We start from the raw sequence: 15,310 nt of genomic DNA, 5'->3' as shown, positions 1-15,310 counted from the left end.
CTAGCTACTGGTGTCTTTCTAACACTCATACTGAGAGGCCCGTGGTTCTCCACAGTGTGTGTCTCACACTCTGCGGCGAGTCATAGACTCCCAACTGTGGAACCCTAGGTATGTCATTCCTGGTGGTCTTTAGCTGAAGAGGATTGACACAGCCCAACCCCTCCTTGGCCAGGCTTGTTTCTTCCCCTTCTCTTCTCAAGGGGACTGATCCCCCGAGCATTCCCTCCAATACAAATCTTCATCTCAGAGTTTGCATATCAGGCAAACTAACCAGTGACAAGAGACAGCCCCCAGCTCTGAGCAGGAAGTGTCAGGCCTTCTCAGGCTCTGCAACCCAGGGAAGATTCTTGCGATCCAGTCAGTGATAACCTGAAGATTGAATAGTGAACGGGGCTAGGATGGGGCAGTGGGTGCGGGAGAGAAGGCTCCATTCTAGCTGCCAGGCTTTGAAATGATTTGGAGGTGGCAAGGAGCCCAGGGAAAGGTTCTGGCTGGATCAGTGGAAGGCAGGGATGGGAGGTAAAGGCAGCCACCAGATCAGGAGGCACCTCACAAGCCGCGGTAAAGAGTTGCATCTCATTGACCTAATTTTGACCAACAAAGGGATTTAAGCAGGGGAGTAATAGGCTCAGACTTAGATTTTGGGTTCAGAGTCGAATTCGGTGTTTAGTCATTTCAAGTCAAACGTAAAATACAGGAGGATCAGGGCATCTTGACATTAGTGACTCTGACATGGCAACTCAGCATCAAATTATAGGTTTATTAGAAGTCTTAAAAGTCTGTTGGCTTTTCCTCTCCCCAAGGGACTCTGTGGAGGATACTTGGAAAGCTATCAGCAGAACTGCGGGGCAGCGTTGGGGGGTGTGGGGTGTGAGTGTCAGACGGCATCACACCAACAAGGAACACAGTCGCTTGCCGGGTTCCGGGAGGTGGTGTATGCGCAAAGCCTTCCCACCTTCAGGTCCCTTGGGATCCAGCTGCAGGCTCGTGATACATACACAGGAAAAGGAAGGAAAGCAAAGAACACAAGAGTGTTCAAATGACTGGAAGGGCATGGGCTAAGAGGGCTTACCGTTCAAAGTTAAGACAGTAATCAGAAACAAGGATGTATGGGGGCTCCATCTGCGGACAGAGGCATAAAGACTGACACACCACACATTTCCAGCGCGGCCCCTTCCCATGATTGGTTTCAATGTTCCGTAGCAAAATCAGGTTAGAAAATGTATATGTAATGTTAGCTCCTCCCTCCCCCTCGTCCTTGCATGCACTTACAGCATTTATGATGTTAAACAGTCAGTCTAAAGGAAGATTACTGATACATACTCTGTCTTGGAAATGCATCTTTGCCACTCCCACTTTTCACATGCCAGGAATACTGTTCAGACCCCTCCGTCCTTCATCTTGAAAGGTCCAGCTTAAGAATCTAGCCGCCAGAATAGTACCGCAGTTGTGCACCATCTGCCCTGAACCTGCCCAGTGGCACAGCCCTGGTTTTGTCCCTTACCCAGCATGTGGGGTTGCGCAGGTTTCCTGTCATCCTCACAGACACGGCGGTGAGGGAGAGAGGGCGGAATCTAGCCCCGTTTCTCTAACAGACCATAGCGCGGAACCTCAGAAGTCAGAAGAGTGAAGATGGTTGCAAATCCCACAGTTGGTGAGCAGGTGGGATAGTTCTAGAACCTGGAGTCACTCCAGGCGGGTGCACTTTCCCATGCTATCCTGAGCATTCCACAATCTGGCTGCATTGCTACTTTTCCAGGTGTCTGGGCGACCTTCCCTTCTGAACCCCCTAGAAGACAATGATCATGTCTTTCACTTTGTGCTCCCAGAACCCACCAGGATGTCTTGCAGCCAAGATGAAAGCGCTGAAACTTTGTTGCTCAGAATACCTGTTGTATCAAAGTTAACATTCAAATTCTCCTACCATACAGGAAGATATTTAACTTTTCCTCTGACCGAGGTTCCTTCCTCAAGTGGTATATTATTTCTGAATTTAGAGAAACAGTATTCAGGATACTATTAATTTTAAACTTCATTTATTTAGCTAGTTTTGCAAAAACTAGCTTCAACAACAAATCAAAAATAGTCTATAGCAATGGGCTCTAAATTTTGAAAATGCATCCCCTTTAATGGACTACCTTTGGGTGGTAATATTTTTTAAAGTGTATGATTTAGGGGCACCTGAATGTCTCAGTCAGTTAAGCGTCTGACTCTTGGTTTCGGCTCAAGTCATGATCTCAGGTTCCTGAGATGGAGCCCCTGGGCCTGGGCTCCGTGCTCAGCAGGGAGTCTGCTTCTGTCCCTCTGCCCCTCCCCCTGCTCAGGTGCTCCCTCGCATTCTCTAAAATAAAATAAATCTCAAAAAAATATGAAATCTATGATTTAGATCTATTTACTACAAATTATGATAAGGATTAATTAAACACTACGTGAATTGACAAGCATTAGTTTTCCAGGCATGGTAAGAACTATCTGAAGTTTCCCACTTAGATTTGGAGGAAAAATGAGTTCATTGCAACAAATCATTGGGGAGAATGTTTAAGTTCTTGAGTAACGAATAGGGAGAATAAATCAAGCACCAGGTTATGAAGGCTACGGAGGGTTCATTTGTCTCCCCTTCATGATGGCTTTTACTCTGGGCCTAAAGAAAGAAACAACCCCTACCTTGAATCTTGGCTTTTCCCCCATCTTAACCCTACCTTAAAATGAAGAAATTTTGGATTGTACTTTATTGAGACCAGGAGAACATTTTTGCTCTGGAAAGCAAGGAACACATTGATCTGCAATTGGGAAATCAACAAGCCTTTTTCTACTCAAGAGAAATCCGCAGGCTTCCGAGTTTCGCCCCCAGCAGAGGCTAAGAGGCCCGGAAAGGACGTCCGAACCCCGAGATGGACCTAAGTCTCAGTTCACGACCTTTCTTCTCTGTATTGAATCCTCAAACATTTTATGTTTTCAGAAACAATGTTCTGACTTTAAAACAGTATACGCTTCTTGTAGAATAGTTGGAGAATACAGAAAACCCAAATTAAGAGGTACATGTTCATAGGGGCGCCTGGGTGGTTCAGTGGGTTAAAGCCTCTGCCTTCAGCTCAGGTCATGATCCCAGGGTCCTGGGATCGAACCCCGCATCGGCTCTCTGCTCTACAGGGAGCCTGCTTCCTCCTCTCTCTCTCTCTCTGCCTGCCTCTCTGCCTACTTGTGATCTCTGTCTGTCAAATTAAAAAAAAAAAAGAGGTACATGTTCACAAAGGTCAGACTTTCAAGGTCAGATTTGGAGGAGACTGTGCGACACCGTGTCTCCCAGTGGGAACTTGATTCTGTAGTCATTCAGCTCACGCTGAGCCAAACCAGGCTCCCAGGAGGCAACTCCAGTCCCGGCTTCTGCACCCTGGTGACACAGAGCAAACCATCGTTCCAGACACTCCTGTTGAGGACCCCATCCTTGACACGGTTGGTCAACTAGAGCCTGGGAGACTTTTGGTAGTAGGTCAACCCAGGGCATGACTTTATTATTTATTTATTTTGCAGCTAACCTGATATTTGGAAGTAATAGCAAGTAGTTTGTCAGTAGAACTCCCTGGCTAAGCTTTTAATCTACCCACAGTTCAGCTACTAAATGAGTTAGCTATACAGCTAGGCACACTGTTGTAGGAAGCTAGGAAAAGGGTTATCAAGAAATGAAAATCCAGGACGTGTTTTAAAAGTGTATGAGAAGGTAGAGGGGAGAGAAATGAGAACATTAAAATGAAAAATTGGCCGCAAAGTCTCACAGACGCAGAAAGGGAAGGAGCAGGAGATGGGGGAAGAAATGACAAGAAACAGAAAGAAATCATGTGGCTAAGATGGGCGGGGGAAAAACTCAAAATCAAGACAGAAAATAAATTTTTTGTTACACTTCTGTGGAAAGTTTGCATAAACAATAGTCAGCTGTCTTTAGATTTAAGATACGGTTAAAAGGAAACATATTGTGGCCACAGTCATAAATAGTCCCACCGCCTCGGGGAGCCCTGCAGAAACACAGCTTCGGGGACACAGAGACACAAACAGACTCTACACACTCACGGAGCAGGGTCTGGCCCTTTCACACACAGCCAGCGGCTTTCCCTGCCCAGCACATTCCGGGGCTTTTGAGCACGTTTTATAATTCCGCTCCCATCTTTGTCGGTGCTGAGTGAAACCCAGTCCCTCCCGAGGCCCCGCCCGGGCCCAGACGAGCGAGCTTCCACAGTGCATGGATTCACAAGAAGGGACTAAAGCTTTCCACTCTGCTTTTAATCTTGTAACAACTTTTTGACATTTCAAAAGCCATCCGCTCCGTGCTGCTTTTCTTTTGTGAGAGAGAAGACCCACGGAGGCCGAGGGGTATGGCTAGGCAGCACTTTTCCAGAAAGCTGCCTAGGTTAGAAGCTGGCCTGAGCAAAACGCTCAGGGTTTTCACAGTCCCGCTGGGAACATCACACGGAGCCCATTGCCTGCACAGTCGAGCCTATTGACAGTTTCAGGCATCTTAAGGGCCACAGAGAACAATGACAAGAGGGAGTGTGTGTCTCCCCCAACTCCTACCGAAGCTCAAGTAAATATCATACAAATGGCATAAATGGTTGAGCTGAGGTCATGGTCTTGGGCAGGAGTCTGAAGTCCTGACTCTAAGACAGAAATTGAGAACACAGGGTTAGGAGTGGTAAGTTTTGTAAGAAAGGGAAAGAAGCCATACCTTTCTCAGGGCATGGACATGGAAAGGGGTGTTCAGAGAGGTCTGTGCAAGAGAAGACATTTGGTCTGGACCTTGAAATGTGGTTAAAATTTGGACATGCAGAGACTGGAATGGAGAGAAGGAAGTGGGGGCTTACCCAGCATAAGATCTGTTATTAAGCCAGAACACCCCTCTCCCTACCAGTACTGATGGTGCGGCGTAAGCAAAGATACACATTAAATGTTATCAGTAGTGACCTTTTCCCCTCTGAACATTAAAAATTTTTGAACAGTCCCATCAGACCAATGGAGTCCATTGATAAGCTTATGATCTTCCCTGTTTTGTTTAAAAACTCAATGCAAGTACTTTAAATAAGCAGTCTACGAAATATTCTGACTGCTAACATCTTTAGGGATGTGTTAGCATTTGGTAGTGCTCTCTATTAATTGGCTAGAACAAAAGTCAGTTCTAAAAGATAATCTCTCAGACCTATTTGCCTGACTGCTTAAGAGGCCCGCCAGTACCCCCAAACCACCTAATTCGATCTCTTTTAAATGGACACAGAAGGAAGCAGGGGAGGACACTGACTGTTTCCAAGGCCATCACTCTGTCTCTAGGAACGCTGATACCTTCCACATCTGAATATCAATTTGACATTCAGCACAGATGTCTTATGAACCGCCGTCAAGTAACATAGGAAGGGGGTGGGGGGGAAGACCCTGTCATCTGCAATCCATTTAAGGTTTGTTAACCTGTCGCATGTCTTGCCAACAGTAACAAACAATGGAAAGCGACGCTGGGTGAGACAGACCCCTGGTACCTTTGCAATCTGGCCGGGTGCAAATAGGGAAATCCTCTGCTGGTGGAAGATATTTGAGAATGAGATTTGAAATGCTAGAAACCACGGTGCTGTTGTTAATTTTAAAGGAAGTGCCTTTCAGGGGGGATACCCTGCACCCCCCTCCCTGACCATCTAGGGGATAATAAAGAATGGCAGATGCTGGCTTAAAGCACAGATATAAAAATGTTCAAAGATAATTTCCCAAGATAATAAATTCTCAACACATCATTAAAAGGGAGTCACACAGAAGTCAAAGTATAACTTCTTGTCTGACATCTCCTTTTGTTTCATTGCCATTTATAGACTATGGTGATACAGAGATCTTTGGTTTCATGCAGGATCTAGCTGTCCATCTATCATCTACCTATCTATCATCTCTGGAAATTGCCAGTGATTTATCAGACCTTTGATGAATCCGCTGGTGGCAGATTTCTATCCAAGTGTTGGAGAACAAAAAGCTCTTAGTGCAAAGGTGAGTGGAAGTGAGATTGAAGGAAGACAGTGGCCTTGGATCCAAGGAGGATAGGGCAATATAAATATGAAATTTCAAATGCCAGCTATCAATTGTAGCCACATACAGATTAGGTATATAAATTATATATCCTACATTAGAACACAAACATTTTCTATCTATAACATATATGATACTATGTAAATATATCAACATGTGATACATCCATCTATATAAAAATAATAAATAATAAATAATCGAGACCAGGAAAGAGTCCAAACATGAGACCAGAAAAGCATAACTACAACCAAACAAACAAAAATTCTTGGTCAAGCATGGAGAAAAGAGTGATAAAGCAAAATAAACCCAAGGAAATAGAAAAGAAAAATAACGCATGGAGCTTTGCGACAAAGGAAGAGAAAGAGGAGAGACAGGAAGGACGGTGACCCAGGAGGAACATGCTCGGCGGAATCTGTCACCTCTAAAGGGGCATATACACAGGCCAATGATGGCCGGAAGTCCGGGACCGTCCCTCCGCCTACCCACAGTCACTAGCCCCAGAGCCCTAGATCTGGGGAGGAAAGAATTTGCCAACCGTTGAACATCGGCAGTTCGGTTTTGTCCCTTGAATTCGAAATCGGCATCTCTGACCTCACCTCTCTTACCAAACCTATGGCATCTGCCACTAACTCTCTATATCGATCTTCCAATGCAGTTCTTTGAAGAAGATTCACCAGGAAACCCTGCTCAGCCTATCTGGAGGGCAGGTGCCTCCATTTCCCTCGCAATTGCCGTCTGGTGCAGAGTTCTCTGTAAATATCCATCACACACACTTATTCCATGTGTTACATGATTAACTGTTTGCTTTACAGGAAAAGTCTGGAGCCACCGGGCCCAAACAGGGGGAATATCATGAAATCCAAGTATTCCCACAGTAGGGATACAATTTCATAGTTAAATAAATTATTAAAGTCAGGTGAATACCTTCTTTTTATTATTCAGTGGCTCTCGATTTCACAGCTGTAACAGGGCAGAAGGCGCTCTGCTTGGCTTTTCTTTATGGAGGAAAAAAAAAAAAAACACCCACCACTCTAAACACTTAAAAATGAGTTAAAACCATACCATTTCCTTTGGAAAGAAAAGATTTTTATGAACTGTGACCATTCTCTCAAAGGAGTCAGAATCCTGCTTTCCATCTTCTTAGCAAAGTCACCACATTTCCTCCATGTGTCCCGCTCACTGGCTCGCTCTGAAGGGAACATACAGTTACCCAGCTTTCAGCACAGTAGCTTCTGGTCCTAGTGTAAAACCCACAGAGTCTTCCAGTATTCTTGTTCTCCCGAACTTCAGGCTTATAAGAGGACATGTCTGAATTGAGACAGTTTAAAATATCTATAGACAAACGTACACAACGGAAGTCAGATTTGTCCTTCAAAGCGGTCCCCTTGGGTTGTCCATGCTTATCCAGAGGACACTGCCATCAGAGGTCCACTCTGGGGGTTGCCTTTCCAAGAAAATCAGGCTCAACCCTACAGCTTCCTATTGTTTTTGACTAATAATGCTGTTTCCTAGCTTCATCGTTTGCTTGACGGCAGATTTGGTTTGAAAAAGGGGAGTCCATTCTCCAAGGACAAAGATTTGCTAGTGGGAAGGACAGCCAAGATAGTATCTGATAGACTCTGGAGGTGGTGAGACACAGAGGGGAGGAATTCCCAACTTGGGAATATGTGGCTAGCCCCCGGGTGTTCCCTGGAAAGGGGATCATATTTATTTGGGGTATAGAAGTTGTGATTTGAGAGCTAACAAAACAGACCAACCCCACTGCTTTCTGATTTCACAGAAAACACAATTCTGGGCATCCCTAAGCCTGACTCTGCAAAATTTAAATAGCTAGCCAAAAAAACTGTGGCTTTTTCAATATTCCTGGAAAAAGATTTCTGATCAGGTATTTCCCTTTTCAGTTGTTTTCATTCAAAAGCTCTAATAACAAAGATTGTATAATAAAAAAAATTGTTACAAACTCCCTATTGAGAGAAATGAATCAGTCTCACCTGAAGTACTTTTGTACCAAATACCAAATACCAAAAAAATCCACTTAGACATATAACCAAATGTTATTTAATATCTTAAAAAGTAACACAATCCAAAATGGATATTTCACACAACACTACATAAACAACATGAACACAATATTACCATATGGAGGGACTTTCAAATATAGACTTACAAAAATCCCTGTGCTTTTTTTCCTCTTAAGTTATTATACTAAGCATGACAAGCCATCATCATTTACAATATGGCACACCGACACGATAAAAACCATGTTACAAATGTGCTGTCGTAAATCAGTAACATTAGGGAAGACATTTCATGAACTGTAATTATTTCATATGAAATACTATACAATATAAACAGAACATCCATCTTGGATGACCTTTACAGCAACCAGAGACCAAGTAATTTAAAGTTTTTTTTTTTTCAGTGCAAACACATTTTATTCAAGGCAGTCTTGGCTGCAAAACTCCTTTCTAACATACAGTAAATCCCACTTGCACTTCTTAATTCATTTACCCCAATGCAATAGTCACATTCAGTCACTCGGAGAAAGATACCTGCAGAATTATGATCCCTTTAAACTTAACGTTGAAATGTAATTCTCTTCTAGAAAGTAGTGTCTATGTCAACTACTCTAAGGACCTTAATTTGTAGCTGTCAATACTTACATGAAGGTGACCGGAGGGCAGCTCTAGTCCTCACCCATCACGTGTGCATGATACCACACACCGTTTTGCCCTTCCACGGTGGAAACCGTGGCTGTGGATCGGTGCCTAGGTGGGAGAGTGGGACAGAGGCAGGGAGGAAGGACCTGGGAAGACAAGTGGGCAAGGAGTTGCTGAGTGCGTACTTCATGAACTTCCCATAACTGCAGAGGACTGATACTGAAGGAGCTCTCAGATCTCAGATTTGGTACCTCTTCTGGGTGGGAGCAAAGGAACTGGGTTGCCAAGGTCAGCCTTTGGTCAGGGGGGTAGGCAGCTGTGCATGGACCAGCCAACCCTCTAGCCTTACATTTGCTGCCTCACTTGTGAAACTCCCCTTCCCTCCTTGGCAGGGTGCGTGTGTTCTCATTGGAAGCCAACAGTGAGCAGTTGAAGCCCTATAACTGATAATATACAATCATAAGGTTTAGTCCCCCTTGAGTCTTATAGAATTCTCAACCTTGCCAATCAGCAACTGTAAGTCATGGAACAACTGTGAAAACACAGGATTATGTGTTAGAGGGTCAATCACTGGTAGATCTCTCTCTGGGCTGCTGCTGCAAAAGATACAGAGACGAACTCAATCGGGGAGATGCCAAGCCTATTTCAAACACTCCAGGAAATTACATCATGAAGTTTTTTCACATATATAATTTATGAAATGTCTCCAAATAAAAATCTATGGGAAAATACTGGATGTATCCTTCATTCTATAAAACCTTCTGAGAGAATGACAGAGTGACAGCTGATTCTTTAATCTAACTTGGCAAAGACCAGACCGATGGTAATCTCCTTCCTGTCTGTATTTTACCAACCCCAAGCAAAACAAGGTTTTCCATGCTTTTGGATTTGTTCTTCCTGTGTTCTAGCTTCCCCAAGCCCTAAACATGTGCAGACACCTGGCTTGCTAACAGAAGAGAACGGGCAGGGCGGTGGCTGGGGTGGGGGTTGGGTAGGCAGGGGATGGGTGGCGGGGGGAAAGGAGAGGACGGGATCACTTCTGCTTGGGACTCCGCTGTCTGTGTGACAGCGTGCTGTTAGCTGGTTCTGTGACTGGCCTGTGGCAATGGAGAAGGTCCTCAGCAAGGATCTGGTATCCCTGACTTTGAGGAAACACTGAGAACTAGATTGGCTCCCTTGGAAATCCAGATTCTTCTGGGTAGGACTCAATATATTGTACTGAGTTTCTAGTGTGCTCAAGTAGCACAGCCAAGAGTACTTGATAAACTTTTTAATTACAGTTCCTGTTTCAGCACCTTCCACTGCCCGGAGCAGTAATGTTCTTGAAGGATGGTATTTCGCACAGGAATTACCGAAGCCCAATAGGAAACTGTAAACGAGGGTGTACGTCTAGGACCTGCCTCTGACCGCAACAGCATTTGGGTGGGTTTTGCAAAATTCCAAACACCCTGAACTGTTTGAATGAAAATGGACAAGAGTGTACAGTTGTTATTTGTTTTCTTTGACTTTATTAGCACACATCAGAAAATAGCATTGTATTTAGTGATTTCTCATGAGGGTCTATCAAACAGATAGAAAACAGATCACTGGTAGCTGCCACGGAAATTTCTGGGTAATCTGAGGTCCCAACTTCTCTCTCTCCATTTCAAGTATGGGTATTACAAATAGGACCTGCTTAGTTAACTGTTTGTCAATCTGAATGCTTTGGAAGCACTTTGAGATCCCAAAATGAGCTGGCGAAGTCATGATCGCTTGTTGACTTTTCATCAAGCTCAAAATACTGCCTGTGTTATAAATGGCGAGACTTTTCAAAATAGGTTCACTATTGTGAGCTATACGCCTATAATTTAGGTTAAAAACTTTATTTTCAAGTACACTTGGTGGGGATAAGTGGTTTATTCTGGGTAGGATTTTACAAAGCTGTGCCAACCTAAAACCAAACCAAACCAAACCAAACCAAAAACCGCACAATGCTTTCCTTTTCATCCAACAGGTTTTTCCTCCCCCTGGCGGTTGCGATAGAATTTGAATTTACATCCTCGAACCGATGGTTGGGCTCTGAGAAAGGGAGACTTGGGAACAGCTGGTGTTCAGATCATTGTTAGTCCAGATTAACCTTGAATTTATGCCTCCTGAACTTGCACTTCACATCAGAGAAGCACTAATTTGGTATTTTTATCTTGGTTGGTCCCCATTTAGCTCCTCTAGCTGTCTTCTCTATTTGATGGCACCCCCCCCCCCTTTTCATATGCTCATTGAGGTCCCCTGAGATGTGCAAAATATATAAAATGGAATACAAAGTATTTAACGGAACACAGCTCTTTTAATTAAAATGACGTTTGGGCTCGGGATGCTAGCATGTGAGTGAAGGCAGAGAGGCCCAAAGTACTTCAAAGCCGGCACAGTCCAAATTTGTTGTGTGTCTTCAGTTACTGAAAACCTAGAATTTCCACATCCGATTCTGACAGAACTAAAGAGCTTGCTAAATTGTTTACCGATTGGCTTGGCTCTTCCCCCGGGCGTTGAACTCTTAGCAGGAGTGGGGGTAGGTTTGGGGCCAGTGGGGAAAGACCAGAGATTCCAACTTCCTTTCGTTGGTAACAAAAAAGTGTGCTTTCGTGGGAAAGAGAGGAGAGACAGGTTTACATCTGAAAGCGCAATAATGCCGTGAAACCAAACCACGGCCGTGAAGAAGTCACGAGTCTACAGGGGCAGTCACTGACACACACACGGAACGCCATGGCCTCATGTCTACGGAGGTTTTCAACTTTGCTTTTCTGAACAATACACTTTAAACACACTGCTGCCATTTCATCAAATTTATGGAGGTAGTTATATGTAAAAAATAAAAATTGCCATAAAGTAATATGCTGCATCATAATAATACATAAGTGTGCAAAATGCCGACAGACGGGTTGACCCTTTAGAGTTGAACGCTACACAGAGATTCAAGCAGACTCAGTTCTGTAAACCTTTCAGCTGATAAACTCTAAGTGAAGACTAGATCAGCAGCCACATCACACAAAGCTCTATCAGTTCAGGGGAGGGACAAGGACGTTGGCAAAGCTTGGCGTGGGCTGAGGGTTTGGTCACTGAGAAGCTCACCCGCCGTCGGAGGACCGACTCGGGTCACATCTGTAACAACGCTTCCTGCTGCCATGCCTCCCCCATCTAGAACTCCTCATGAAATGCAGACGGGGACACTTCCAAACGGATCGTCTGCTTACATTGTAACATCTTTAAAGCCCATCTTTTCTACGCTAATGGCTCCAGGTCTAAGGGAGTCGTTGTTGTTGTTTTTGAAATCATGTACCCCATAGCATCGGGCAAATGGTATACACGTTTTATTTGAATCATGTCTTCTGTAAACCTATTTCTTGTGGAATACTGATAAATTCCTATTTTAAAGCTTCTCTTAAAGGTAATGCTTTCCTTTCCGGTCCACACTGCGTTTGATTACTATAATGGCTACTTTCAGAGGATCAACGAGAGGCTGATGTATTGTTTGAATGGTTACGTTATTTATGAACTGATGGTACGATTCGACACTCGAGAGCAGGTTTTTTGGAAAAAAAGGAATTTAGACAGGAGAATTTGGTAACAGTATGGTATATAACTCCCCAGGGAAACAGACTGTGTGTGTAGTCTATTAGTTACATTATCATTCCTCCTGGACATATTTAAGCAATGAGACAAATAGTGCATTTCTGGGCAATCGGGGCATGCCTTGGAGGAAATAAGGCATGAGACTGAAAGCCAACTGACTTAAAGCATTTTAGTGGGATGGGGGTTTACCAAGAAATGTGCTTACGTTTCATTCTAAGCACAAAAAAAGGAATCTAGACTAAACTTGAGGAGTCCAGTTTGACCTAATGCGACTTCCACATATCTGAAAAAGCATGAGAGACCATCCACATGCTTCAAGAATCGGTCCAATTATGTGTCGGAGTGCATTCTTTAAACAGATCCCTAGTGATTAAGCCTATACTGAAGCAGAAATGTTGCACACATTTTTTGCCAATTACCGTAGTCTGAGGTGGAAAGAGTTTAGATCTATTTTTGGATATATATTTTATTATATGGCTCCAAACAGCACATGCCACTGAACTAAACTTTTGGTCAGACCATTTGCTTGAGTCATATGCAACCCTTCTGCAAGTAATTTGTCATTATCGACACATTTAGTCCATTGTTCTCATAGAATAAAATGGGGAGTTTTGAAATGTCTCTTTTCTGTAAAGTTGAAGCTCAAGATTATTGGTAATCCCTATGCTGCTGAGTCTTCCTTGTATTCAACAAGACACTGTAAACCAAAGCAACGTGTTAACAAACCATTTTGAAATAAGTTGGGCTAGGAACTATACATCCACCTAAAAAACGCCTCCTGAAATTGGTTACAAAGTATCTGTAAACATTACTCTGGCATAGTTCATGTATGCATAATTGTTACTCTGATAAATTTTAGGGGAGTACAAGTTCGGATTATACCATACTTGCAGAATGAGCACATTCTGTTGGTAATTACATGGGCACATGTAAATTTCTAATCAAAAATTATTTTAAAGTTTTCTCTATAGATATCTTTCCAGGAATAAAAGGCCTGAAGTTCAACTCTCCCTAACCTTGCTCTTTCCTATAACCACTAAAAATGATCTCCCATAGCCTAATTTAGGCATTCTATTTGAAACTACATAAAATAGATTAATGTCCTTCCATTAGAAAGAATAACATCCCCAGGCCATACTCTTCATTTGTATCACAAAGAACATTTTGCCTTTAAACAAACTAATCATTGTATCTATTACAGTAAGATAGGATCATCATAAGGATCACAAGGAGGAAATTATCTTCCTTAAATATTTGACTGACACCGTTAGAGAGTCCACATTTCCCCTCTTCCATTCCTCAGTGCCGTGCCCCAGCCAGGCTGGGGATCCCCTTCCTTCGCCCACTTCAGAATCAAAGGCCTATATTCCTGTTCATGATTATGGAAGTTTCAAAATCAGACAAGCATCTGTTTCACTTAAAAACAAAATCCTGAAAAAAAAACACTCCCAGAATTTCGATCACGACCCCTTCTGACACACTTCCACGGGCTCCTGCAAAAAACTGTGTCATGAAAACTCACAGTGAAAAATGACGGGTGCATAAACAATTCACACACAAAGGGCTGGGGTCCCTTCCGGTCAGTTTGACATTGATCTCCCTCAAGCTGGACCCTGGCATTGGACATTTTGTGGTGCTTACGCTTTTTTTGTCTTTTTGTTTGTTTGTTTTTGGGAAGTGTCAAGGATCAGTTCCGTGGCACCCTCCGACCACAGACTGGGAGCAACACGCATCTGTGGCATTTAAAAATGGAATTGGCAACTTCATGACATTGGAATGCATACCACACTTACAGTGTCTAGACTTTCCTATGTGTGCTCAGTTACAAGTAGTGAAACAAACGTATACATATCACCCCTACTGCTATTCGGTTGCTACAGAGCCATAAATGTGAAAAGCAATACTCTGAAATAAAGATTTTTGTTTGTTTGTTTGTTTTGTTTTGTTTTTTTTGCCCTAGCCTACTTAGCAGCACAGTTTAAGTAAACACAAAAACTGTGGTCGAGATGCTTGTCTTTCCCCAGATGTAAACATCAGTCCCAGTGTCGTAAACTTGGCTGTATCGAATGAGACAGGAGATCGGAGACAGTACGACTCTCACACACTAGTAACAGAAGCTTGCAAGCAGTTGGAAGGTTTCTGTAATTTCTCAGCTTCGTTGGTTGCGGGGTCCGTGCTCGCTCGGAAGTTGAAGGCCGGGCCAGCTCCGCCGTGGACTGGGCTCAAGGTAGTGTTCTGACGCCGGTTACTTTCAACAATGCTGGACGTGTTGGAAGCCAGGCTCTCCCGAGTGCTAAAAGAGTAAAAAGGGTTTGTTTTGTTTTGTTTTCAACATAAATAATTATCTCTTGAGCCCCAGAGGAAGAGCAAATGATGTGGTTAATGGATTTCCTCTGTTGGCTCATGATGTCATATATACACCGTCTCCCACTGATTATTCACATATGCTTGTCCAACGTGGGCTCCAGAAACTCTCACACACGTTACAATCCACGGCACCCTGAATAACGGGTTTTCATCCAGCTAAGTGCACTTTAAATGTTTTCCCTTTCCTTCCCCATTCAAGGAAACCACTTCCAAATTTGAAGGGATCGATCACTATCACGTTCATTTTAGAAAAGAATCCTCTTAAGTACACATATGCGATGATTGTATTTCAGGCTGGAAATTCACTGAATAAATGAATAAACTCAATTTTAACCCCTAATGATTCTGTTTTCATTCCTGATTAGCAGATTTTGACTTTGGTGGACTTCAAGGCATACCATTAGCTAATTTGGCACTCTGATGGGAATAAAATTCTTCTTAAAACACTTCACGCCTCTGTTTCAAATGTTAACACTTTCATGGAAATACATTGTATTTCCAGATCAGGAATCTTAGATTTCCCCCATTCATTTGTGAAGTTTACATCCCCTCCCCCCACTTTGGTAGCAATATTTTATTTTTCAAGGCTTCTTATGGACAGAGGTGATTTAAAGGTATTTCTACTTCTA

At 43.3% G+C, this 15,310-nt stretch overlaps 1 protein-coding gene across 8 annotated transcripts in view; it reads right to left on the bottom strand.

Moving 5' to 3' along the window:
• Nucleotides 1-8,455: 8,455 nt before the first annotated feature.
• The window catches only part of STOX2 (storkhead box 2), a 224,888-nt gene continuing 218,033 nt past the window's right edge, over nt 8,456-15,310 (bottom strand). For 7 of the 8 annotated variants that reach the window (XM_047714672.1, XM_047714615.1, XM_047714626.1 and 4 more), the window contains one exon: nt 8,456-14,607. In XM_047714672.1, coding sequence (XP_047570628.1) covers nt 14,412-14,607 — 196 coding nt within the window. In that variant the 3' untranslated portion in view covers nt 8,456-14,411. The remainder of the gene's footprint in view (nt 14,608-15,310) is intronic. The other variant, XM_047714638.1, reaches the window with a different exon arrangement.

This window comes from Lutra lutra, chromosome 2 (assembly GCF_902655055.1).
Source record: "Lutra lutra chromosome 2, mLutLut1.2, whole genome shotgun sequence".
Classification (NCBI taxonomy): Eukaryota; Metazoa; Chordata; class Mammalia; order Carnivora; family Mustelidae; genus Lutra; species Lutra lutra.
This window is presented reverse-complemented; position numbering and strand designations above follow the sequence as displayed.